We start from the raw sequence: 27,136 nt of genomic DNA, 5'->3' as shown, positions 1-27,136 counted from the left end.
AACGATGTTCCCACTGCAGTTAAGAGCAGATGCACGAGTATGTTCATTGAGCATATCAACAGTTCTGCATCAAATCTTCCGTTTTTGAGAAATCAGTATAATATCCACTGATATAATAAACAAGTTTAAACTGGACGTATTTTATTTTCAAACATCATCAACCTATTGTAACACCCGTCTCTTTAACACTCGAGCCCGGCGTGCTAGTAATCAACAATTCATATCTCAAATCCGTAAAAAGGTCTGAAAGTCGACTTTCATATAAATAACGAAATAAATCCATAAATCCCATAGTCGAAATAACTGAAATAATCGTCGAAATAATAAATATAAGTCTGATAAATAAAATAAAGGAAAACGCCTAAAAGCACCAGCTGTCCGATCAATCTCCTAGTCGTCAGTCTCACCTGCATGGCGGCAAATGAGGGGTGAGTAACAGGTGAGTTACCCAGTGAGGTATGGAGATACTAAACCCGAAGTCCAAGGACCCGGACAGAGCACTCCGAATAAATATAATTTAATCCTAATACGTTACAAAACACGGTACCTAAAGTACCCAGAGATCAAATAAGCTGCCCACTAACAGGCCAAAACACCACCGAATACGTGCTCGGTAACACACGCCCGTAGACGATTTATCGACCTCGAAGCCTTGGCACAACAGGTCGACTAAGCTGTGCCGCAGCATACACCACACCCAATGTACTGGGCTCCGACCGACACATAGAATTACGTCTCCATGGTCGGCTAGCATCCAAAGCATCTCAATATATTATATACATATATATTATCAATTATAAATGAACAAGCACTGTTGAACCATCTAACACCCTAGTTCCGGTTTAAGCAAAGAGCCTATAACTAAACAAGCAATGACAGACTCGATTTCACACAGACGAAACACATTAGAAATAAATTATACTTATTCGAGGTCCTAAGCCGTGTAAGAGAAGCTCGGGAAAAGGCCCTCACCTTAGCAATATGGAAAAGTAGTAGCTATGAACTCCAACTGCTCAAACAGACTCCAAATCTGAAATCGGGGCGAAAAATCAAGTCAGAACGCCCTTCGAACGGTTAAAAATGGATAACCGGCGATCTGGTCTAAAAGTCAACCCGCTGGTCAAAGGTCAACCCGGTCAACTTTGACCCAAGCCGGTCAACCCTTGACCAAATTGAAATCGAATTGAACCAATCGGTTTATCCAAACCAAAATCGATTTCAATTAGACCAAATCGGTTTTCCATAGCTGAATTTAAATCAATTTTTAACCGCCGGTTTAACTTAACCAATTCAATTAATTTAAATCAGAAATCGATTTATTAAATAACCGGTTAGCCTAAACCAAACCAAAATCAATTAACCTAACCGGTTGACCGGACCTGTGTTGACTCGCTGAGTCGACTCGGCCGATTTACCGAGTCACGACCGAGTCAACGGCCGAGTCACCGGCGGCTGAAAAGGGACGGCGGCTTACCGGAATCAACGGCGGCGACGGGAAGCGGCGGGTGTGACGGACGGCGGTGGCGCGTGAGCTACACGCGCGGAACGTCGCGGGACAAATGCGGCGCGTGACGGCGCGTCTGAGCCACTCTCCGGCTGATCTTCCTTGTCCGGACTCGTCTCGACGTCACGATCACGATGGTTGTCTTGAAATCACGAGATTCCAAACGGTTAGTGAGTTATGATCGATTGAATGAACGGCCGTTTTAAAAACAAATCGGAAAGGGCGATTTCCGGTTACCTTCGGCTGGGATCGGCGGTGGACTGGTCGATCTCGGCTCTGGACGTGGTGGTGGCGGCGGTACGATCTCAGATGTGAGTGACGGCTCAATCTTTGTAGAGTTACAATGTTTAGGGTTTCTGGGGAATAAAATAATGGCAATAATGGTTTATATATTGGACTCACCAAGGGCTTCCTGCAACACTAACGGGCTCTGACGGGCCAAAGTGACTGGGCTGGAAATTGGGTCGTTACAATTCTCCCCCACTAGTAAAGAATTCGACCCCGAATTCGGCTCCTGAACCAACTGTCCAATACCATCCTCAAAAAGTCTTGGGTAATCAATTCTCATCTGAGTCTCGGTCTCCCATGTCTCCTCATGGATCCCATCTCTCTCCCAACGAACTCTGACAAAACTAGTCATCATGCCCTGAACCGCTTTCACTTGCCGATCCAAAATCTGTACTGGCTGACAAAGTGCAGATAAATTTTTACCAAGGTCACTTGGTGGTTGTTGCAGAATGAGCTCTGGTTCTCTCACGACTTTTCTCAGAACTGACACATGAAACACATCATGAAAGTCTGATAACTCTGCTGATAGTCCCAATATGTAAGCAACTGCTCCTATCCGCTCCAAAATAGGATACGGGCCCATGAATCTCGGTTTAAGCTTCTTTAGCTTTCGAGTCTTAGATCCTCCTTGAAATGTTCTCATTTTTAGATATACCAGGTCGCCCACCTGAAATTCTAAATCCTTACGGCGCTTATCTGCATAACTCTTCTGTCGGTCATGAGCTTCCTTAAGCCGAGTCTTGAGCATCTCCACCTGTTCTACTGTCTCCTGAACCATTGCAGGTTCTAAATCTCGTCTCTCCCCCACTTCTGTCCAGCAAAGTGGTGTACGACAAGGTCTACCATAAAGTGCCTCATATGGTGCCATTTCAATACTCGAGTGATAACTGTTGTTGTATGCAAACTCCGCTAGAGGTAGATACTTTCCCCAGTTTCCTTCCCAATCCAAAACACAAGCCCTAAGCATATCTTCCAAAGTCTGAATAGTCCTCTCTGACTGTCCATCTGTCTGCGGATGATAAGCTGTGCTCATATGGACTTTTGTCCCAAGCGCCTTCTGAAAGGCCCTCCAAAAAGCTGATGTAAACTTTGTATCTCGATCCGATACAATGCTGACAGGAACTCCGTGCAATCTCACAATCTCTCTAAGGTAAATCTGCGCCAACTGATCAGCTCCATCTGTCTTCTTAATCGCTATGAAATGAGCAGACTTGGTGAGTCTATCCACAATCACCCAAATAGCATTCCTCCCTCCTAAGGTTGTCGGGAGTCCAGTCACAAAATCCATAGTCACCATGTCCCATTTCCACTCTGGCAATGGCAGGTTCTGCAATAATCCGCTAGGCACTTGATGTTCAGCCTTAACCATCTGACATGTCTGGCACTGCGATACAAATGTAGCAACATCTTTCTTCATACCAGTCCAATGGTAATACCGCTTCAAATCTCTGTACATCTTGGTGTTCCCTGGGTGGATAGAGAAACGTGAGTTGTGTGCTTGCTGTAAAATTTCCTTCCGTAGCAGTTTATCATCTGGCACACAAACTCGGTTCCGGTACATGTACATCCCGCTTAAAGCTGTGTGATATCCAATACTCTCGATCTCAATCTGCTTAACCAAAGCCTCATCATCATCCTGGACTCTGCGTATCCTCCATAGTAAATCTGCTTGTTCCAAAGCATCAAGACCAGCTGTCTCCCCATCTGAAGTGATTGCACACAATCTGAGACTAGCAATTGTGCCAGTCAGCTCCTGAACCTCCTTGGTTCCTGAAACATCACTCCTGCGTCTACTCAAGGCGTCTGCCACATGGTTGGCCTTACCTGGATGATAGGTAATATCCAAGTTGTAATCCGCTAACAACTCCATCCATCTACGCTGTCTCAAATTCAGGTCTCCTTGAGTAAAGATATACTTAAGACTTTGGTGATCTGTGAGGATCTGAACTTTCTCTCCATACAGATATGACCTCCAGATTTTTAGCGCAAAAACAACTGCTGCTAACTCCAAATCATGGGTAGGGTAGTTGACCTCGTGAGGCCTCAACTGACGTGATGCATAAGCAATAACATGACCATCCTGCATCAGTACACAACCCAAACCAGTACCTGACGCATCCGTGTAAACCTCATAAGGTATCCCTGGCCTCGGTAGTACCAAAACTGGCGTGTCCGTGAGTTGTCGCTTCAATTCTGTGAGACTCTTCGAGCACTCGTCTGTCCACACAAACTTAACATCTTTGCCTGTCAACTGAGTCATCGGTTTGGCGATACTAGCAAATCCCTTGACGAATTTCCTGTAATAACCTGCTAAACCCAGAAAACTACGGATCTCTGTAGCACTCTTAGGTGTTGGCCACTCTGTAATTGCGATAATCTTCTCTGGATCTACAGAAACTCCTGCCTCAGAAACCACATGACCCAAAAATCCAATCTTTCTCTGCCAGAAGCTACACTTACTCAGCTTAGCAAATAGCTGATGCTCCCTGAGCTTCTCCAACACAATCCGTAAATGCTCAGCATGCTCTTCTCTGCTCCGAGAATAAATCAGAATATCGTTGATGAAGACGATTACACACTTATCTAAGTACTCGCGAAAAACATCATTCATAAGTTTCATGAACGCTGCAGGTGCATTCGTCAACCCAAATGGCATCACTACAAATTCGTAATGTCCATAGCGTGTACGGAAAGCCGTCTTCCGTACATCCTCCCCTGCTATCGCAATCTGGTGATAACCTGATGCCAAGTCAATCTTAGAAAACCATGAAGCTCCCTGTAGCTGATCCAACAACTCATCAATACGCGGAAGTGGATACTTATTCTTGATGGTCACCTTGTTTAGACCTCTGTAATCAATACAAAGCCTGAAACTCCCATCTTTCTTCTTCACAAACAATACTGGTGCTCCCCACGGTGAAGTACTTGGTCTGATGAAACCCTTACCCAATAGCTCCTCTAATTGTTTTTTAAGTTCAGCCATCTCTGCTGGCGCTAGTCGGTACGGGGCCCGTGAAACCGGTGCTGTCCCTGGTTCCAACTCAATAGTGAGAGCATCTCCTCTCGCTGGTGGTGGCCCCTTTAAGGCCTCAAATACATCGTCAAACTCCTCAACCACCGGAATATCCTGCAACTCGTGATGTTTGTCGTTTTTAACCATCGAAATAGTCGCCAGAAATCCCTCTGCTCCTTTCTCCAATAATTCCTCAGCATGCATCATAGAGATAATAGAAGTTCCCCGGTGAGCCTGAACACACTGGAATGTGATCTTCCCCTCTTCTCTAGGAATATGAACCCTGGCCTTCGGGCAATCTAACACCACTCGATGCCGTGACAACCAATCCATCCCAAGTATAACATCGTAGTAATCCAGCTCCATCTCTGCTAAGTCTCCGGTGAAAACGAACCCTCCAAGTAAGACAGGTACATCTCGATGTACGCCAGTGGCTCCAATTCTCTCTGTGCCGGCTGTCCGTATCTGCTTGGTCTTTGGCTCAAAGACACCTTGAAAAGGCCATGACTTGACTAGTCGCGAACTCACGAAGCTGTGAGAAGCTCCCGTATCGAAAAGAGTGTGAGCTACCTCACCTCCAACAGAAACCGATCCTACACATAATTTTTTTAACTATACATAGTAATCACAACCACAATAGCTCTCAAGAGAAACGAGTGTGGCAAAGATACGTACCGGCTATCGGCTCAGCTCCATTGGCCTCTCCTAGGGCATACACACGTGGAGCAACGGCTTGACGCTTAGCTGGTGGGAGCGTTGGTTGCCCCTTCTTTGGACACTCTCTGGCAATATGACCGGGCTCATAACAATTGTAACAAACCCTGTTTCCTGCTGTAGGTGCTGCAACCTGACTAGCCGAAGTCGCATCCGCTGGTCTCACCCGACAATACTTTGACAAATGTCCCCACCTTCCGCAAGTAAAACACTTGGGACACTCTCCGCTGTGATGACGACGACAACGAGCACAATACGGTGCCTCCGACTGGTCCTTGGTCCTCCTCTGAGACTCATCAGTCTTTCCAGACTTAGTCTGAGATGATTTGAGGAGCTTCTGCTCCTCTGCCAAACCTGCTTCCTGCTCAGCAGCTTTCTCTACCAAATCTCCCAATCTGTGGTAAGTGACGACACGACATCTGTTGCGAATGTCGACTCGCATCCCACTCAAAAACTTCCTAATCAGGTCTTCCTCAGTAATACCACCTCCTGCAAACCTACGAAGTCGGTTGAACTCAACCTCATACTCCCTGATTGTCATGCCACCCTGGCTCACATGCTCGAAGTCACTCTTCTTTTTATCCATAGCTTCTTTTGGGAAGTACTTCCTATCGAACTCCAGGATAAAATCTGCAAAGGTAAGCGGATCAGGCCCACGATGGCCCAATCGTACTCCCTCCCACCACACAAGTGCATCTCCACGTAGGTACTGCATAGCCAACCTAAGTGAAACCTCTGGTGGACACTCAATAATCTCCAATTTCCGTTGCAGACCAAGCTTCCAATCATATGCAACTGTAGCATCCACTGTTCCCCCAAAATGCTCCATATCCATGTTCCGCATCTGAGTCGTGAGTCTGTAAAATCTCTCATCATATACCCGGTAAACCGGTAAAGGTGGAGGTGGTGGTATTGGTGGCTGCAAACCCTGAGGAAGCTGCTGTCCTGGAACCCCCTGCACAGGAACCTGAGGTGGAATCTGCTGCGGTGGAATCTGCTGCGGTGGAACCTGCTGAGGTGGAATCTGCTGCGGTGGAATCTGCTGTGGTGGAATCTGCTGCGGTGGAACCTGCTGACCAGCAGCCAACTGACGGGCAACCTCCTGTGCAGCTACACGGGCAGCATCTTGTGCAGCTACACGAGTAGCTTCCTGCGTAACCTGTTGGATAGCAGCCTGAGCAGCCTGGGTAGCTGCCTGCTGAACAATCTGCATGAGCGCAGCCTGATCAAACTGTGGGGCTGCAGGCTGCACACCCTCTGCCTGAACACCTCCTGCAGGACCCTGCTCATCCACAACTTCCCGAGCATCAGCTCTGACCCTAACGGTGTGAGTACGCTTAGTTCCCTTTCTTGGTGGCATCTGAAAAGATAATGGACGAAACGATTAATTTCTGTTAAAGCGGGACATTAACGATTTCTGAAAAATAACCGAACAGAGAGGTGCTTCTAAGTTTTGAAAACCGTTGAAAACTTAAAAAAATTTGAAAATCAGGTCCCCTAACCGGCGTCCCGGGTCAGGGCCGAGACACAACTCGGCTCTGATACCAAATTGTAACACCCGTCTCTTTAACACTCGAGCCCGGCGTGCTACTAATCAACAATTCATATCTCAAATCCGTAAAAAGGTCTGAAAGTCGACTTTCATATAAATAACGAAATAAATCCATAAATCCCATAGTCGAAATAACTGAAATAATCGTCGAAATAATAAATATAAGTCTGATAAATAAAATAAAGGAAAACGCCTAAAAGCACCAGCTGTCCGATCAATCTCCTAGTCGTCAGTCTCACCTGCATGGGGGCAAATGAGGGGTGAGTAACAGGTGAGTTACCCAGTGAGGTATGGGGATACTAAACCCGAAGTCCAAGGACCCGGACAGAGCACTCCGAATAAATATAATTTAATCCTAATACGTTACAAAACACGGTACCTAAAGTACCCAGAGATCAAATAAGCTGCCCACTAACAGGCCAAAACACCACCGAATACGTGCTCGGTAACACACGCCCGTAGACGATTTATCGACCTCGAAGCCTTGGCACAACAGGTCGACTAAGCTGTGCCGCAGCATACACCACACCCAATGTACTGGGCTCCGGCCGACACATAGAATTACGTCTCCATGGTCGGCTAGCATCCAAAGCATCTCAATATATTATATACATATATATTATCAATTATAAATGAACAAGCACTGTTGAACCATCTAACACCCTAGTTCCGGTTTAAGCAAAGAGCCTATAACTAAACAAGCAATGACAGACTCGATTTCACACAGACGAAACACATTAGAAATAAATTATACTTATTCGAGGTCCTAAGCCGTGTAAGAGAAGCTCGGGAAAAGGCCCTCACCTTAGCAATATGGAAAAGTAGTAGCTATGAACTCCAACTGCTCAAACAGACTCCAAATCTGAAATCGGGGCGAAAAATCAAGTCAGAACGCCCTTCGAACGGTTAAAAATGGATAACCGGCGATCTGGTCTAAAAGTCAACCCGCTGGTCAAAGGTCAACCCGGTCAACTCTGACCCAAGCCGGTCAACCCTTGACCAAATTGAAATCGAATTGAACCAATCGGTTTATCCAAACCAAAATCGATTTCAATTAGACCAAATCGGTTTTCCATAGCCGAATTTAAATCAATTTTTAACCGCCGGTTTAACTTAACCAATTCAATTAATTTAAATCAGAAATCGATTTATTAAATAACCGGTTAGCCTAAACCAAACCAAAATCAATTAACCTAACCGGTTGACCGGACCTGTGTTGACTCGCTGAGTCGACTCGGCCGATTTACCGAGTCACGACCGAGTCAACGGCCGAGTCACCGGCGGCTGAAAAGGGACGGCGGCTTACCGGAATCAACGGCGGCGACGGGAAGCGGCGGGTGTGACGGACGGCGGTGGCGCGTGAGCTACACGCGCGGAAAGTTGCGGGACAAATGCGGCGCGTGACGGCGCGTCTGAGCCACTCTCCGGCTGATCTTCCTTGTCCGGACTCGTCTCGACGTCACGATCACGATGGTTGTCTTGAAATCACGAGATTCCAAACGGTTAGTGAGTTATGATCGATTGAATGAACGGCCGTTTTAAAAACAAATCGGAAAGGGCGATTTCCGGTTACCTTCGGCTGGGATCGGCGGTGGACTGGTCGATCTCGGCTCTGGACGTGGTGGTGGCGGCGGTACGATCTCAGATGTGAGTGACGGCTCAATCTCTGTAGAGTTACAATGTTTAGGGTTTCTGGGGAATAAAATAATGGCAATAATGGTTTATATATTGGACTCACCAAGGGCTTCCTGCAACACTAACGGGCTCTGGCGGGCCAAAGTGACTGGGCTGGAAATTGGGTCGTTACACCTATGTTGTCTTTTCGGTTGTTTCTCTATTGATTTTCCTTGATTCCATTCATGTTATTGAATAACTTTCAAAATATAAAATTGTAACATTCTCATGGCTTTTTTTTTTGACGGCGTAACATTCTACATGATATACAAATAATAAAATGATATCTATACTATTATTTGTGAAGTGATTTAGCTTATTTGTCACGATTTCTATGATTTTAGTTAATTTTGCTTATTTGTCATGTTTAACATGATTTTAGTCTCTTTTTTTTTTTTTTTTGTCGACAACATTACAGACTCATATTGACCCTGTAAACCACACTGGGAGATGTTGATCCATGTGAACGACGAAAGACGTTTGTGTCCTGACACTGCGTGCTAGGTTATCCGCCTTTGTATTTTGCGTTCTTGGCACATGAATAATCTCTGATCGTATGAAACTCTCTTTCAGACTCTTGATATCTTCCAAATAACTTGCAAAAGCAGGCCATTCTTCTGGTGCTGAAACCATCTTCACCAATTGAGAATAATCCGTTGCAAACGTAACCTGAAATTGTCGTAAGTTTCTCATACATTCCATAGCCCATAGTAGCGCTTCCATCTCTGCATGTAATGGTGTTAGAGAGGCCCGTACATTCCTTGCTCCCATCAACCCCTCAAATCCTTCTAATGTACTGAACCAACCCTGACCAGAGAAAATATCACCCTCTTTCCATGATCCATCTGTAAAACACCATCGTCCGGAAATTGACGGAAGGGACGTAACCTGTATCTGAGTTCCCATTTTCTGTTCATTCAAAACTTGTGCCTCTGCCCAGAGTATAGATTCCGTTTCTGCCAGTTTTAGAGTATCCTTAGGATCCATATCCAAATTGCTAAAAACCTTATTGTTTCTTCCTTTCCAAATATACCATAGTATCCAAGCAAACTGATGATCCTCCATCTGTGGAACAACCCTCCAAAAAAGATGATCCATATTCGTAAAAAGAGAACTCGTTGGGAAAATGACTGGATTTGTTGGTATCTTTGAAAGAGCCCAAACCTGAAGTGCTGGAGGACATTCGAAAAATACATGGTTAATCGACTCCTCCTCCGCTCCACATCTTGCACAACAAATCTCACCTTGCATCCCTCGCGCCTTCAGATTCTTCTTAACTGCTACACACCCTGATACCAATTGCCAAAGGAAATGTTTTATTTTTGGTGGACACCGGATTTTCCAACAAAAAGCCTTCAGAGCATCAACTGTTGGTCCCATCAATAATGGTGGTCGTTCCCTATCTGGGTAGATCCGCTCTACTTGACTTATTTGTCTTATTTGTCAATTTGACTTATTTGTCATGTTTTTATTAGGTTTTAGCTTAGTCTTTGATTTATTAATAATTTTTAATTGAATCACTAATTTATTAATTTAAAAAATATCAGTAATATTTTTATATATAATTAAAAACAAATTTTGATTTAATAATATTTAAATCTATATGTTATATTAAATTCTTATTTTCTTATTTGTCATATTTTGTTAGGTTTTAAGCTTTTACATAGGTCATTGATTTATTATTAGTTTTTAAATGGGTATTTATTAATTTTCACAAAATCCGTAATAAATTTTATATATAATAAAACACAAATTCTATTTTAATAATATTAAATTTATATGTTATATTAAATAATTAATTATAAACTAATATAAAAATGGTGAAAATATATTTTAAAATTAAGAGAATTATTATATATATATATATATATTGTGTTGCTATCTGAAAACAATATTTTTTATTATAAAGTTAAAAAATTAAGATATAAAACAATTTATAATTAAATATTAGTCAAACAAAAATATTTATATAAAGATATTTTCTAAACTATTTCTAATATATGAGTTTATTAAAGAACTTTTAACACAATAATAAGTACATAGTTTGATGAACGTTTTATCGACATATATAAATAATTTGATGTTTGATTTAACTATTTAAAATAATAAATAATAATTGTGGCTGAGTTGAGTTGGTGACCACTAGAAGAATGAGAAAAATAAACAAAATAAAAAAAAATTCATTTGAGGAATTGAAAAAATAAAATAAAAATAAGAATGTTTGTTCAATTTGTCCCTTATCAAAATTGCATAGGAAAAAATTCATTCCTCCATGGAAAATTTAAAAAAAAAGTGGAATCTACCTTTCAATAATTTGACTAAAATTTCAACATAACATGTATAAATTTTGAGGAACAAATAATTCACCATAAGTTTTTTTTCTTCAACATGTTCACCAATTAGAGTTTTATTATGCCGATTGGTGGATTAATAAAACATAAAATTATAAGTATTCGTAAGATGATGTGCGGGCAAAATACCTAGTTTAAAGTAAAACAAAAGCAATGTAATCAAATAAAATACTAACCCGATACATTTCGAATTTTAAATATCACATTTAAATTGGTAAGAGTTTCTCTTGGTACATGTACGAAATAAATTAATGTGTATGTATATAAGATTAAAGTAATAGTCTTTTTGAAAGCTATGTGCTGTCATATAAATAAAGCATGTTTAAATTTTTTAACCCCGATTCTTTGTTTGTTTTGTGAATTATATTTGGCAAAAAGAGTGAACACTGAAACATTAATAGCTTAATAATATGTTTTTTAAAAAAAGGTAGCTTAATAATATGTTTAACCATTATATATTTAAGTTATTAGTTTTAAGTATAATCTGAATATTAATAAATAAAACTAAATTATTTACATGTTAATATATAATAAATCAATTAGATTTAATGAGGTTAATGTTATATATCTATATATATAAAGAAATGTTCGCCTCTCTCCCGTGAAGCCACGTCATCAATTCGTGCGTTTTGGGAGTGACACGTGTCCCATTTTATATTTAGGGCCAAAATAAATAAATGCAGTTAAAGGTAATTGAACCCAGCACCTCTAGCACTGGTAATTTCTTTTAGAACCACTAGGCTAAAGTCACTTTTTATAAATATGTGGCCGCGAAAATACTTATTATCGTGTCAGCTGGAAGCCCATGCTTCTTCTGCTTGTGGCCAGGGTCGACACTGAACTGACGTCAAGATGAAAATCGTGAAGTTAAAAACTTTGCTCCAAACAGTTTAGCAATGTTTCTAACCTTTATAACTTGATGCATATAATATATATCAAAATACATTTGTTGTATATGCTTTTATTAGTTTTGTTTTTAAAAGAAGGTATTTACAGTTATAAATGTTTTGTGCCAGTGAAGTAATGGTTAAAAAATCTCTATACATATGTCATTTTAAAATAACACTCAACTTTTATATATAGTCAATACATATGTGCATGTTATATTCTAGACTAAATATTTTCTCTTTTAAAAATATAGAAAACAATTTTTTTAGTCTACAAGCAAATGTTGTAGAACAAGTATGCATTATACAAAATAATATATATTTAAAATCCATACACAAAAACATAAAAGTTGTTATAGGCCTCTTTCTGACACATGCACACTCCACTATGAATAAGAATTAAAAAAACAGTATTGTCATCAAACTTTATTACAAATCCACATTTGTACATCTATAATTATGAGTTAGACAATTAGTTAATTTGATACAATACCAAAGCAAAAATAATCGAAAAACAACTATACCACCGCATACTAATAAGTAAGACATAACAGATAACCAAATTCTTGAATCTTAAAACAAATTTCAACTCGAACATTTAGTGAATATCAAATTAACTAATATCCCGCCCGTAGGGCGGGCCGACCCTAGTTATTTTATAAACACTAGTCAGTATCTTTTTAGAAAACTTAATCAGTATCATATAAAGCTTACAAAAACAATCACAAAATAAATAGTGAAAGTTGTTAAAGAAATAGCTAAATTTAATGTTATGTATAATTGAGAATAAATTATTTTTAAAAAATTACATTAAAATTGTTTAAATGGTAAAATAAGTATATTTTTGAAAGTATTGTGAAGAGAAAATGTAAGGTTATTGTAATTTAATGTGTTTTTCTTAAAACAAAATATTAAAATAGAAGTCTCAACCATAATTTTAGTATTGATATGAAAAAATATATATACTTTCATAGTCTAACAAAAAAAAAACCTGATAAACAACAAAAAATAATGGAAATGTAATTAGATTTACTAAAACAAACAGTTAAACTATATATACGAAAAATAAAATTAAACTTCATTAACAATCGTAATAATCGTATTAGAAAATTTAGTTAACCCAACAAAACAGACGTTGCGTCTTATACAACAAATGAGATCAACATAAGGAAAAGATAAAAATTACAAAAATAATATTTTATACATAACTAAAATAAAATCATGTGAAATTGCCACAAATACCACATTCATAGTACCACTTTTCATGTTTACACTAATCACTTTTATCCTCATTTTTAATGAAGGGTAAAAGAAACTTATACTCCTATCGTTAATTAATCTAGACTTAAGGTTTAGAGTTGAGGAATGGGGTAAGGTTTTTAGAATGTGAAATTTAGTATTCTAATAAAGACTTAAAAATATATAATTTTTTTAAAAATAGTTTCAAACATAATTTTCGATTTTCAGAAAGAAATTTTGAAAAAAAAAATAAAACAAATTCGAAAAAATTAGAAAAACAATAAAAAAGTTAGAATATATAAAAGTATAATTCGAAAACATTATTTATTTATTTTTTATTTATTTAAATAATGAATTATTATGTATATAAATAACAAGGGTATAAGAATCTTTTGCCACTTAATGAAGAATGTATTTTCGAAAATGTCCATTTAGTGGTGGTAAAGATGAAAAGTGGTACAATAAAAGTGGTAAACATAAAATTTCTCCTAAAATCATTTAAGCTAAAAGCACATGTTAAATGAAAATATAGTGAAACAAATTTCCGCGCGAAGTGCGGACTTACACTAGTATAATATATAGATAGTAAAACACTTGTATACCATGGATGAAAATGGGTCAAATCCATGATATATCAGTATGTAAGGAAAAAGAGAAGCACATGGTATCAAGTGATAAAGAAGCCTATGAGGCTGTGTAGAGATAGAGTGATCTCTTCCATCTACCACACTTCAATTATGTGGAGAGAGAGAGTGATGGAACATATGAGAATTAAAATGTCTCCTTTGTTGCTTAAACTTATAGTGCTGTGACTAAGATTTGGGGCCATGTGCTGCACTTGGTGGCACACTAATAGAGTTTATGGACCGATTGGTTGTAATTCTTGATCTTTTGTCTCATTTGAAGTCTCTAAAACTTTATAACCAAATCGAAATAAATATGGAGAAGATTGAGAGAATGGGAGAATGTAAAATTTGCAACCTCATGGCTGACTGAAGAGTCAATTTCCATCCTTGATTTATTTTACAATTTTAACTAAACATATAGTCATGCCCACATGGAAGAATCAGATTGGTAAAAAAACTCATGTGGAAGAATTTAGCTCCTTGGAAGATTTGTTTTCATCAACAGAGAAGAGACCATTGGAGCGTTGAGACAGAGAAGAATCCTCATCGCTTGTGTCCAATACAAACATTGGTTGTGTTGGCTTAGGAAGATCCATTGTGGAAGTCAGCATCGACACAACTTGTTTGATGTTTGGTCTATCAATAGCTTGATGTTGAACACAGAGCAAACCAATATGAACACATCTCCCTACTTCAACTGGATTAACTGAATCATCATAATCAGCAAGATCTTCATCCAGTACATTCACTCCCCCTGTTTCACTCCAAGATTCCCATGCCTGTAAGGTGTTTGAAGAAGTTAGAATTTAGAATCAAATCTAGACTCTGCAAAGTGTTTAAGACATGTTCTTACATATGAGAGAAGGTTTTTGCCATCTTTCCCGTAGCTAAAGCTTGAAATCTCCTTTCCGGTGATGATTTCAAGCATCAGAACTCCAAAGCTGTAAATGTCAGATTTCTCAGAGAAGGTCCCTGTCCAAGCATACTCTGGAGACATGTATCCTCTGTTCAAAAATCAATTTAATAGTTAGTCAAGTTGGATACAAACAAGAAAGAGTTTTAGCTGAGCATGTCATGAGAATGGGATTGGTTCCTTACAGAGTTCCTACAACACTGCCAGTGCTGTCTTGATGTTGCTTTCCATGAAACATCCGAGCCAATCCAAAATCCGATATCTTAGGGTTCATTTTCTCATCCAAGAGAATGTTGCTGACCTTCAGATCACGGTGAACAACTCTGAGTAATGAGTCCCGGTGGAGATAGAGAAGTCCACGAGCAATTCCTTGAATGATATTGAATCTCTTAGGCCAATCAATCTCAAGCTTCTTCTTCAAATCTGTTACAGCCAAACTGATCAGCATAAAGAACTTTCTACTTTCATGGGAAGAAAACAAGCAAGAAAGAGACTTACCAAAGAGAAAAGTATCAAGGCTTTTGTTCACCATATATTCAAAGACCAATAACTTCTCTTCTCCATCGATGCAGCATCCCAAAAGCCGAACCAAGTTTCTGTGCTGTAGTTTTGAGATAAGTTTTATCTCATTCATGAACTCCTCTTTACCCTGAACAGAGCTGGTGGAAAGACGCTTCACAGCTATTTCCTTACCATCGTGAAGCTTCCCCTGAAGTCAACATAGTTGCAGACAATCATATAAAGATGCAAAAATATCAAAACGAGGAAGAGCTTACTATATAGAAGGAACAGTATCTCTTACCTTGTAAACCGTACCGAACCCACCCTGACCAAGTTTATTTGACGCGCTGAAATTGTTTGTGGCGGTTTGTAAGGTTTGAATCTCAAAGAAGTTTAAACCTGAGACATGTTGTGATTCCAAATCACTCTTCCAAGAGCCTTCTACATTTTCCTTGGAAACAAGACTTGAATCTAATAAACATATAAGCAACGATGTGTTAGCACAATGAAATGAGCTAAAGCTCAAATAGACGTCTGAAAGCAAAAAACAGAAAGAAGTTAGTTGGATTCTCACCATTTTGTTTCATTCTGTATCTCCAACAGCCATATGCAGCAAGCACCAAAATCAAGGAAATAGAGAGGCTGAGAGTGGCAATAGTGATAACCTTGATTCGGTTGCTTCCAGCTGAAAGGGACACACAAAAACATTGTTAAGACTCAAGACAGTTAAGAGATTACAAGAAAGGCTCTTTATGAAGGCTTACTCAATTCAGAATGTGCAAGACGAAGGGAAAGAGTCTCTCCTCCGGCAGCAAATTTCACGGTGTCTAACAGCTCCCGGTCCCAGAGCAAACATCCTATTCCTTTAATAAATGAAAAGGCTGTGCAAGAACAGTTCCTTAGACATCCCTGGTGGCACTGTTCTTCATCGCTAAAGCTTGCTAATTCGTAAGAATCTGGAGGCTTTACATTGGCAACATGATAGAAGAGGTCTCTTTCTTTCCCCTGTGTTTCTTCAGAAGACTTTTCTCGGCAAGATAAGTCCGTGCGTCTCACACACCCACGGCTCCAGTTCCCGCTTCTCCACTCCTCATCTGACTTTGGCTCAAACCCTTTCAAGCATTGGCACGTTGGAGTCTCGGACCTCACACACAAACCAAAAGGTCCACATGTACCATAAAGATCACACGAGCTCACCGGACCTTCAAAGTGCTTAATCCATTTGGTTCCCTCGTACCGTTGAATCCTCAAGGATCCCTCTGACGTTAGCTTGATGGATGACAAATTGAAATTTCTCAGTACACAGAAAGCGAAAACACCAGTGCCGTTGACTACATCTTGAACCATTCCCAACGGATTTATATATGATTCATCCATTTCAGGTATCCCAGTGAACCTCGTTCCCGCCCATGGTCCGCTTCTCCAGTAAGGCGACGAGCCTTTCCATATAATGCCTTGCGAGGGCACTTGTGGGGTGATCTCAGCTACAAAATCCCCAGGTGATGGATCAGTCTCGCTTCTCCACGAAGTCAACACACGTTTCCTGTTGTGAGGAGTATCATACATCAGAGACGTGAGTGGTAGCATAGTATCACCAAGATGCTCAAAGCTCTGCCATACATACTCTCCGGTTACGTTATCCACGAGGACAAGATTGCCCGTGTCTAAAAGCTCAGCACGACACTTGTTAGACGTGAGATCTCCTTCTGATGACCACACAGGATCTTGCTTGCCATTAAGCAAGACAAGACTTCCGTTGCTGCTGATTGTGAGACTCGCCATGGGGCTGGAGACTGGCTTCTCTCTGTTAGCCACCCAAACAATAACACGAGGAGTGACTTTCTGGAACCAGATTCCAACATACTGCTTCCCAGAACTGTTGGTAGTGAAGAAGCCTAGCTCAAAAGATCCACCAGGAGAGCTGAGAGTTTGGCCTACTGACAAAGGACTTGATGTGGTTATAGCTGCATAGCCAGAGTTTAAGAATAAGGTTGTTATCAAGAGCAAGCATACAACGATACCCATCTTAAGATATGAACAAAAAAAAAAAATGTAATTTAAGACTTGAGAGAACAATCCTCCTATAGAGTTTGATCTATAAACATAGAAACTGATGTCTTCTTCTGCTACTTAAAGAGACACCTAAAGTTGACCAGGTTTTTAGATCGCAATACTTGACTTTTTCAAAGTTTCCTTTAACTTTGTATGCGGCAATAATATATCACTATCAATAATCTATTCTTCAAGTTGCTTTCTATTTTCTATAATTAAACAGAAATAAAGACTGAGAGGTTGAAACAATCATCCATTTGCGCTAAGTCTAAATAGAAGTCAAAAAATTCTCTCCAAGCGCTGAAAAAAATACTTTTCAAAATTCACACTATCACTTTCCATGAAAGAGGGTCCATATGCAGAAGTTACCTGGATGCTACGGAACCTTTTCATATCTGAAATATGTCCTTCAAACTATCATTTAAACCATACAATTTCAAATTGCAATAATAATAATAGTAATAATCACGCATAGATAAATCAGCTTGAATAACTCAAGTACATAAAAACTATATACGGATCAAACAAGATTTTGGATTTCTTGCAAGAACCCAACTAAGAGAAAAATCTAAAGTACCTATATATTCACGAAGTCAAAACTCGGTCAGTCATTTCGTCGAACATAATCATTAATCACTGCGCCCCTTTCTGAAGAAGCGGTCAAGCAGAGACCAAAGGAAAATCAAAAAAATTATTTTAAAGTAATTGTGATTAGTCATGCTGAGATTATCTGGGCGTAAGCGCTTGGATCCAAAGTTTGCGACTTTAACTGAGAAACTTACGCAAACAACAACACAATTTTTTATGACGCGAGAAAGAAAGAAAAAGAAGAATTTTGAAGATGATGATGTTTTGCAAGGCCGTGAACAAGACTCCGGATTTGTCTCGTGTCTTTGAATATCTGAGCCAATAAGGCTTCTCCGTCTCTGGCCTAGACACAAAAAAAAAAAGTCAAAACACGTGCGGTTTGGACATTGAAGACGTACTTCTTAGGTAATCTTCCTCTCTCCTTCGTTAAATTAACTGACTTTTTTTGGGTCGTCTAACGATTTTTTACTTTTTCCACTTATGTTCTTGCTCGTCTTCTTATATTAAAATATCTTAAATCAATATGACGTTTGGCATACATCAAAATGTAAGCGAAAGGTGAAGAGGTTAGGAAAGCAGTCTTCTTATATTAAAATATCTTTAATCAACCTCCACAAGTGCCCTGGACCAGATGGGATGACGAAATTTTTTTGTTTCAACGAGAAACAGTACTAAATAGTGAAACGTTTGATTTCAGAAGTGGGTTAAGCAAAGACGTCTTATTAATGGTCGGAAAAGCGTTTAACCGGTCACAAGGAAAGGAGATGCGCAATATAAAAGAAACCGGAGCTCGAAGAGCTTGCCACGAGGCGCGCAATACGGCGAGATAATAAAGGTAAAACCCTAATCTAGCCGCCGAGTGTGTGTGAGTGATTTCGGATCTCATTTACGTCGCATACCTTTCTCTGTATATAGCCGACCTGGTGCTCTTTCGTGACCTAGCTCGTGTCGTCTTCATGGGCTTTCTAACTCGTTGGACCGAGAGATCCACGTTGCTTCAAAGAGCCGTTGAGGCGGATGCACCTAGTCGACGCGCGGTCGACCGAAAACACTCTCGTGTTGCGCCGAGGAGTTGGCGCTCCGAGCCGTTAAGCCGAGATGTCGATGTGCCTTATATGGGCCGGGCCGTCTATTCTTCGGGTCTTGAGGGATGGTGAAATCCATCCCCTACAATTTTTACCAATAATTTTGGGATACCGTGGGGGAAGAGGTCACTGAGATGGTACAGAGATTCTTTAGGAATGAATCTATCGAGGAAGGACTCAACAACACCAATATTTGTCTCTTACCGAAGAAGATGAACTCAAAGAAGCTCATTCAGGCCAATAAGTCTATGCAAAGTAGGCTTCAAAATCATTTCGAAGATCTTAGCAAAATGGTTGAAAAAGATATTGGGCTCAGTTATATCAGACATCCAAGCCGCGTTCATTGAAGGCAGACTTATATCGGACAATATCATGGTTGCACATGAACTTCTTCATGCTTTGAGCTCGAGGAATAAGTGTGCAAAGGAGTTCATTGCAGTAAAAACAGACATCTCTAAAGCATACGATCGGGTGGAGTGGTCATTTCTGCTCAAAGCGATGAAAGTGATGGGTTTCTCCGATAAGTGGTGCAATTTAATTATGAAGTGTGTTAACTCAGTAGGGTATCAGATCCTTATCAATGGAACACCATACGGGGAAGTGGTCCCTTCCAAAGGTTTGAGACAGGAAGACCCTTTGTCTCCATATCTGTTTGTGATATGCACTGAGATCCTGGTCCAAATGATGAGAAAGGCTGAAGAGGACAGGAAGCTTTCGGGTTTAAAATTCGCAAGAGGAGCCCCTGCGGTCACGCATCTTATGTATGCCGACGACAGCACGTTCTACTGTACGGAGGAGGAACTTCAGTACCTGGTTGATTTTATTCAGAGATATAGTATGGCCTCAGGACAACGAGTGAATTATCAGAAATCGAGTATTTACTTTGGTAAATTACTTCATGCGGAGAGGAAAGAAGAAATAAAAGCCAAACTTGGAATTGAACAAACATGTCGAGAACGAATTTATTTGTGGCTCCCTGAATCTTTTGATGGCTCCAAAGTTTCAATTCTCAGCTATCTCCAGGAAAAGCTGAGACAAAGAGTGCAAGGATGGCAGACCAAGTTCTTATTACCGAGTGGAAAAGAAGTCCTTCTCAAGGCAGTAGCAATGGCACTACCTACCTATACTATGTCTTGTTTCCTCTTGCCAAAGACTGTCTATAGGAAGATTGCTGCAATTATGTCTGATTTCTGGTGGAAGAACAAAGAGGAGTCTAGAGGCATGCACTGGTAAAGCTGGGACCAACTAACCAAGCCAAAGGAGCTCGGCAGTGTAGGGTTCAAGGACATAGAAGCATTCAATCTTGTCTTGTTAGATAAGCAGGTATGGAGGCTAGTGACAAAGAAAACACGCCTACTTGCTCAAATCTACAAAAGTCGATACTACTCAAAGTCTGATCCTTTAAATGCTGAGTTGGGGTCAAATCCGTCATATGCTTGGAAAAGTATCCATGCGGCTCAAAAGCTGATCAAGCAAGGGGCTAGAGTGATCATTGGAAATGGAATAAACACAAACATTTGGCTAGATCAATGGATCAAGTTTAAACCGGGGAGGAAAGTGTAAGCTATCAACATTCTGACAGAGCAGCAGCAGACACAAGTGTCAACTATAAAGAAGGTCAGTGATCTGTTACAAAGTCCGGGGAGGGAGTGGAATGTTCAGACCTTGAAGAGCTTATTTCCTGAGGAAGATGACACTGGATACAGCGGATCAGGCCATGTAGGGAGATGAGTTAAGATACTTACATTTGGGACTACACAAAAACAGGTCACTACACAGTTAAATCCGGTTACTGGGTGTACCAGAATATTCTAAAAAAGGATGAAACCCGGAATCAGGTGTTACAACTGAGCCTAGAGCCCCTGTTTCAGATGATATGGAAGCTAGAAACGAGTCCAAAGATCAGGCACTTTTTATGGAGATGTATAAGGGACTACCTCCATGTGGCTCACAATCTGAGCTATAGACATATCTCAGATGCGAAGCAGGGACTGAATCAGTCAACCATGTTCTATTCCAATGTCCATATGCTTGATTAATATGGGCAATGTCACCAATCCCTGCTCCTTCCGAAGGTATCACTGTAAATTCTCTCTACTCTAACCTCTATCACGTATTTAATTCTCATAAGAAATACCGAAAAGATGAAGTCCCAGTAGAGTTAGTGCCGTGGATTCTTTGGAGAATTTGGAAGAATAGGAATGATTTTCAGTATAAAGGGAGGGATTATGATGTGATAAGTACTTTGAACAAAGCTAGAGAAGATGCAGAGGATTGGAAGCGACGTAACGAGGGTGAAAAGAAAGAGGTGAAACAAAGGGTTCCAATATGCTACTGTCATAAATGGAAACCTCCACCATCAACATGGCTGAAATGCAACTCTGACGGGTCTTGGCACAAAGACAGAGACCACAGTGGAGTTGGCTGGGTGGGTACGGATCACGAAGGCAGGTTGGTATGGGAAGGTGCTAAAGCAGTTCAGCATATGGGATCAGCCATTTAATGTGAAGCAGAAGCGATCCAATGGGCAGCAAAAACGTTATCTGGTTTTGGTTATAAGAAAGTGATTATGGAAACCGATTCTCTGGTTTTATGCAGAATGATCCGGGGAGAAGAGGAGACATGGCCTAACCTATTAGCAAAACGTCATATGCTGAGAACAAATCCTGAATTTAAAGTGGAGTATTATCAGAGAGAGGACAATAAGGTGGCACACAAAAAAGCGAAGAAGTCTTCTTCTTTTTTGAATTATGTTCCCAAGTTATATTCTATAACACCATTGTGGTTGAAATATGTAATAGAGGCTGATATGCCTATGGAGTATATTTCAATTGGTGAATGAAAAGTTTGAAGTTGAGTTAAAAAAAAAAACGAAAGGTGAAGTTTCTACTTCATAGTTTTATAAGACCCTAAAATTCTTGAAAAAATTAGACCCCAAAATTTTTTTATTTTAAAATTTTTTGAATTTCTTGTATTAGATCACTTTAAAAAATCAGACTCCAAGAGTGGCAGGCAACAAACAACAAAACTTAGTGTTTTAGGTGATTCAATACATAACTAGCTTATATTAAGCACTAATATCTTCACAATCGTTTCAATTTGTAAACATGGTTTATCATTTGCAAAAGCAATGTTCTTTTATCTACCAAATATAGCACTTTGTGTTATTATCATTCACATGAATACATAGTCTTAAGACTCTGAATCACTCTCTTGGATCTGCAATGCGAAAACTGGTTGTTTTGGTCTCGAAAGATCCATTGTTGTAGTAAGCATTGACATGAGTTGTGCAATGTTGGGTCTATCCACAGCTTGTTGTTGAGTGTAGAACAAACCAATATGTATACATCTCGGTACTTCGGTTTCAGAACCGGAACTGGATATATTTTGAAATTTGATAAACACAAACATATAAGAAACATTTGATCCATAAATCAAGATTTAAGAACAATAGAAAAAAGTAATTTGACGTAGATAATCGAGAAGACTTTGTCCTTCCTCTCCAATAGTGAAGTTTTTGAAATCCTCTTTCATGTTATGGTTTCCAGTACTATTACTCCAAATGCATAGATGTCGGATTTTTCAAAAATCATTCATGTTCATTCATACTCTGGAGGCATATGTATCCCGGGTTCATTTTACCAAACTACTTACTCAGGTTGATAATGTAAGCAAGTAAAGAGTTGGTTTGAGATGTTATCCATATAAATAAAGGAGGCATATAGATACATACATAGTTTCAACAACTCTGCGAGTGTTGGCTTGATGTTGTGTTCCTTAGAACATCCAAGCCAATCCAACACTCGCAGAGTGACTGGCTTTTCACTATCAGTAGCAATGGAAGCCTTATCTTGTTCTTCTCCTCATGTAAAATAAGGCTCCCATTGCTACTGATAGTTAGATTTACGTTTGTTTTTGTGACTTGCTTATCTCTATTAGCAACCTAAACAATGATCTGAGTAATGTTCTTGAACCATATCCCAACATACAATTGAAGTTTCTTAACTCATAAGGATTTGCTTTGGATATAGCTGTATAGCCACTACTTGGGAATATGATCAGCAGGAAGAGAAATGAAGCAAATAAAACAATATCAATCTTGCCCATACGTACAAGAGTTTTTCTACAGATTTAAGTTTATGAAAAAACCATCTAGACCACATTGACCTCTAGAATCACTATCTCTCCACTGACACCAAATAAAACAAAAAACATATTTATTATTGTTCGTATTTTATATTTTACGTTGCCTTGGCAGAGAAATTTGAATATTATTTATAATAGAATAGAAGCCAACAACTTTCCATCTAACCAATCACATTAAAAATAAAGCACTCACATTCTACATTTTCTAGGAAAGTAACCAAAAGACAAAAACAAAACAGAGCTAGATTTATGCAACATCCTACTTGCATTAATACAAGGATTCAACAATATATTTGTTCATCAGCTCTGACACATAAACCAATATGTTTCAAGTGATTTAAAAACTCTGAAAGCGTAAGCAATGGTATTTGGAAGATAAAAAATACCATTAAAAATCTTATCTTAATTGCTGATAGTGGAGGTATGATTTTGATGGACGGCTTTCACTATTGGTCCCTACTGCTAGACTTCAGAACTTGACATTGAAGAGTCTAACCAAAGTCAGCAAAGTTTCACTGCCGCAAACTCAAAAGAAGATGATATCAACAAGTACAAATGCATGTGATGCACAATGAAGAACCACATTAACCTGTTTTGAGTATTTGACCAAGTCAACGAAACATTGTATTTAAGGATAACAAAACATGAGATATCAAAATCTTAGGCTCATGAATCTATAGACTGAAGTATATACAATAAGAACTTTTTGTCCTTGGATCACATAGTGTGTCAAGTCATTGACAGAGAAAAGATCTTTAGACGATGACATATAGTTAGAAGTTTCCACATTTTGAGTTTGCACCGCAAATATTGGCTGCTTTGGAATTGGAAGATATGTTGTTGAAGTAATCATAGACAGTACTTCAAGAATGTTTGGTCTATCTGCAGCTTCCTGCTGAACACATAGAATACCAACATGAACACATCTTGCAACTTCAATGCCGTTCCAAGAATAATCAAGATGTCTATCCAGAAGATTAGTTCCCTTGGACTCGCACCAAGATTCCCAAGCCTGATTATACTAATAACAAATTTGTAAGGGTGCCTGGAAATGTCTACAATTGAAGAAAAAAACAAAATCATTTTACTTACATATGCTAGAAGGCCTTTGCTCTCATCATCACCAAAGGCGAACCTTGAAATATTCTTTCTGCAGATGATTTCCAACATCAGAACTCCGAAGCTATAGATGTCAGACTTCTCAAAGAATAACCCTGCCATTGCATACTTTGGAGACATATATATATATATCTGCTGTTCAAATATCAAACAGTGATTGTTGAATATGGGATGATAAAGAATGAATCCTTGTTAAGGTGGTAGTTGAAGACAGGTTCTTAGAAAGTTCCTGCAACCTCTAGAGCGTTGTCCTGAAACTGGGTTCCCTGGAACATCTGAGCCAATCAAAAATCCAATATTTTTGGGTTCATCTTCTCATCCAGAAGAATATTGCCAACCTTCAGATCTCAGTGAATGGCCTTAAGGCGGGAGTCACGGTGGAGATAGAGAAGTCCACGTGCAATTCCTTAAATGATGTCGAATCTCTTTGGCCAATCGATCTCAAGCTTTAGAGTTTAATCTAGCCAATAACATTGAATAATATTAGTGACAGTAACACACCAACTATTACCATATAATGAGAAGGTAAATGAAATAAAAGGACATACCGAAGAGGAATATATCAAGGCTTTTGTTCACCATAAACTCATAGATCAAGGGCTTCTCTTCCCTTTCTAAGTAGTATCCCAAAAGACGAACCAAGTTTTGATGTTGTAGTTTTTGAGATTAATGTTATCCCATTCATGAATTCCTCTGTACCCTGACCAGAGCTACTAGAAAGGCGTTTAACGGCTATTTCCTTCTCATCTAGCAGGTTTCCCTGGAAGAATAGTTTCAGATAAATACAGAGGCGATGAAAGGAAGAAAATAGAACATAACATCACATACCTTGTACACTGGACCAAATCCACCTTGACCAAGTTCGTTTGAGGAACTGAAGTTATTGGTGGCAGTCCGTATGGTATGCATCTGAAAGAAATTTACGCCTAATATATCTTGTGGCTCGAAATCATTCTTCGATGCATCTTGCACCAGTTAGTTTAAAACTGATTAAGAACAAAATATTGGGACAAGGAAAGAGAGTGGCAAAGAGAAATAAAGCTGCTAAGTTTTTCACTGTCTCACCATTTTCCCCATTTTTGTATCTCAATAACATATATGCAGCAACAACCAATATCACGAAAATTGAAAGCCTAGCAGCAGTACCAACGATAATCTTGGCTTGACTGCTTTCAGCTGGTACATAACATTATGAAGAAAGTTGATTCTTCAGAGTAGTAACATCTCTAGAAGAAATATGTTTGATTCTTACCCAATTCCAAACGTGCAAGACGGAGGGGGAGAGTTTCCCCATTAGACAAAAACTGAACTGTTTTCACTAGCTTTCCATTCCATACTAATCATCCAATCCCACTTATATAGGCAAATGATGTGCAAGAACAGTTGCGCATGCAACCTTGGTAGCCCATTTTTGCATCGAGGAAGCATGCAAATTAGTGCATATCGGGAGTCTTTTCATTTGTCACACGATAGAAGTCGTCTGTCTCTTTGGCTTGAGAGTTTGCCTGGAAAGATAATTGTTTATCTCTCACACACCCACTTGTCCAGTTCCTTCTTTCCACTCCTCATCTGACTTTGGTACAAACCCTTTCATGCATATACACTTTGGGGTACTGGATCTCACACACAAACCGAAAGGCCCGCAAGTACCATATAAATCACATGGGTGTTCTGGTTCCGTAAGGTGATGCATCCATTTTTTGCCTTGATCCCAGTATATCTTCATTTCTCCCTCTGATGTTAGGGTAATATATGATAGATTAAAGTTTCTTATCATGTAATAAGAAACAGATCCTGTGCTGGTTGCTAAATCCTGGACAATGGTACATGGACTTACATATGTTTCATCAAACTGTGGAAACCCAGTGAATCTTGTTTTTACCCATGGACCAGTGGTGTATCTCTAGTGAGAGGCTCCCAGGAGATGGATTGCTGTTACTTTTCCATGAAGTCAATACACGCTTCTTGCCATGGGAAAGATCATACATCAACGATGAATGAGGCAGCATAGTATCACCAATATTCTTGAAGCTTTGCCATATTGTTGTTCTTGACACATCATCAATAACAACAAGGTTTTCGGTGTCTTGAAGCTCGGAATGACATTTATTGGATGTGAAAGCCTCTCATGTTGACCAAATAACATCTTGTTCCCCATCAAGTAGGATCAGGCTCCCATTAATGCTGATGTTTGGATTTGCCGGAGAGTTTGTAACTAGCGTATCTCTGTTAGCCACCCACACCACTACCCGAGGAACGATTTTCTTGAACCAGATCCCAACGTAGAGATTCCGGGTATTATTAGGAGTGAAGAAGCCTAACTCATAAAAGCCACCAGGGGAGCTGAGAGTTTGTCCTATTGACAAAGGGCTTGAGGTGTTCATAGCTGTGTAACCAACCACAAGTTGGGAAGATGATTAGTAAGAGAGAGCAAGCAAATAAAACCATACTTGTCTTTCTCATGTGTTAATTTTTATTTCTATATCAGGAACTTTATAAGAGCATCCGCATTGGTCTTTTTCTACGTGAGTCTCTTCTCCAAAAAATTAATAAATTGAACAATAGTAAGAGAGAGAGAGAGAGAGAGAGAGAGAGAGAGCCAAAAAGTTGAGAATCGTTTCGTCTTAAAGGTACTACAAATGCAAGAGTAAAAGATATTTCTACAGATGTAACTCATTTATTGGTTAGGTGTTAAAAGATAAATCAAATATAATTATTAAAATAACTGTTATTATTTTATCATTGTTGAGAAGCGCACATAATCTCTCTTTCCTGCTGATGCTGTAAGGATGTTATTGGTTCATATTGATGCTTGGAATATTACAAGCACTAACATAAAAACCATTTTGACGTGTCAGTCAGTGATAAGACAACTAATACTTAA

General features: G+C 39.4%; 3 protein-coding genes and 1 pseudogene across 3 annotated transcripts; all 4 read right to left on the bottom strand.

Moving 5' to 3' along the window:
* Positions 1-149: 149 nt before the first annotated feature.
* On the bottom strand, positions 150-10,406 carry LOC117132790. The gene is made up of 2 exons (XM_033287892.1): positions 8,881-10,406; positions 150-162 (listed from the first exon to the last, which is right to left on the bottom strand). The coding sequence occupies exon 1, from the start codon at positions 10,123-10,125 to the stop codon at positions 9,166-9,168; it is 960 nt and encodes a 319-aa protein (XP_033143783.1). The 5' UTR covers positions 10,126-10,406; the 3' UTR covers positions 150-162; positions 8,881-9,165.
* Positions 5,392-8,881, bottom strand: LOC117132789. The gene is made up of 4 exons (XM_033287891.1): positions 8,645-8,881; positions 8,378-8,549; positions 7,876-7,933; positions 5,392-7,310 (listed from the first exon to the last, which is right to left on the bottom strand). The coding sequence occupies exon 4, from the start codon at positions 6,877-6,879 to the stop codon at positions 5,449-5,451; it is 1,431 nt and encodes a 476-aa protein (XP_033143782.1). The 5' UTR covers positions 6,880-7,310; positions 7,876-7,933; positions 8,378-8,549; positions 8,645-8,881; the 3' UTR covers positions 5,392-5,448.
* A 3,765-nt stretch (positions 10,407-14,171) lies between the features above and the next one.
* LOC103849641 (G-type lectin S-receptor-like serine/threonine-protein kinase At1g61360) lies at positions 14,172-17,525 on the bottom strand. Its single transcript, XM_009126378.3, has 7 exons — positions 16,027-17,525; positions 15,837-15,947; positions 15,564-15,733; positions 15,260-15,470; positions 14,947-15,184; positions 14,702-14,852; positions 14,172-14,627 (listed from the first exon to the last, which is right to left on the bottom strand). Exons 1-7 carry the CDS (start codon positions 17,285-17,287, stop codon positions 14,307-14,309), a joined length of 2,463 nt encoding a protein of 820 aa, XP_009124626.1. The 5' UTR covers positions 17,288-17,525; the 3' UTR covers positions 14,172-14,306.
* Positions 17,497-26,669, bottom strand: LOC117132833 (annotated as a pseudogene).
* Positions 26,670-27,136: the final 467 nt, after the last annotated feature.

Source organism: Brassica rapa, chromosome A03 (genome assembly GCF_000309985.2).
Source record: "Brassica rapa cultivar Chiifu-401-42 chromosome A03, CAAS_Brap_v3.01, whole genome shotgun sequence".
Classification (NCBI taxonomy): Eukaryota; Viridiplantae; Streptophyta; class Magnoliopsida; order Brassicales; family Brassicaceae; genus Brassica; species Brassica rapa.
This window is presented reverse-complemented; position numbering and strand designations above follow the sequence as displayed.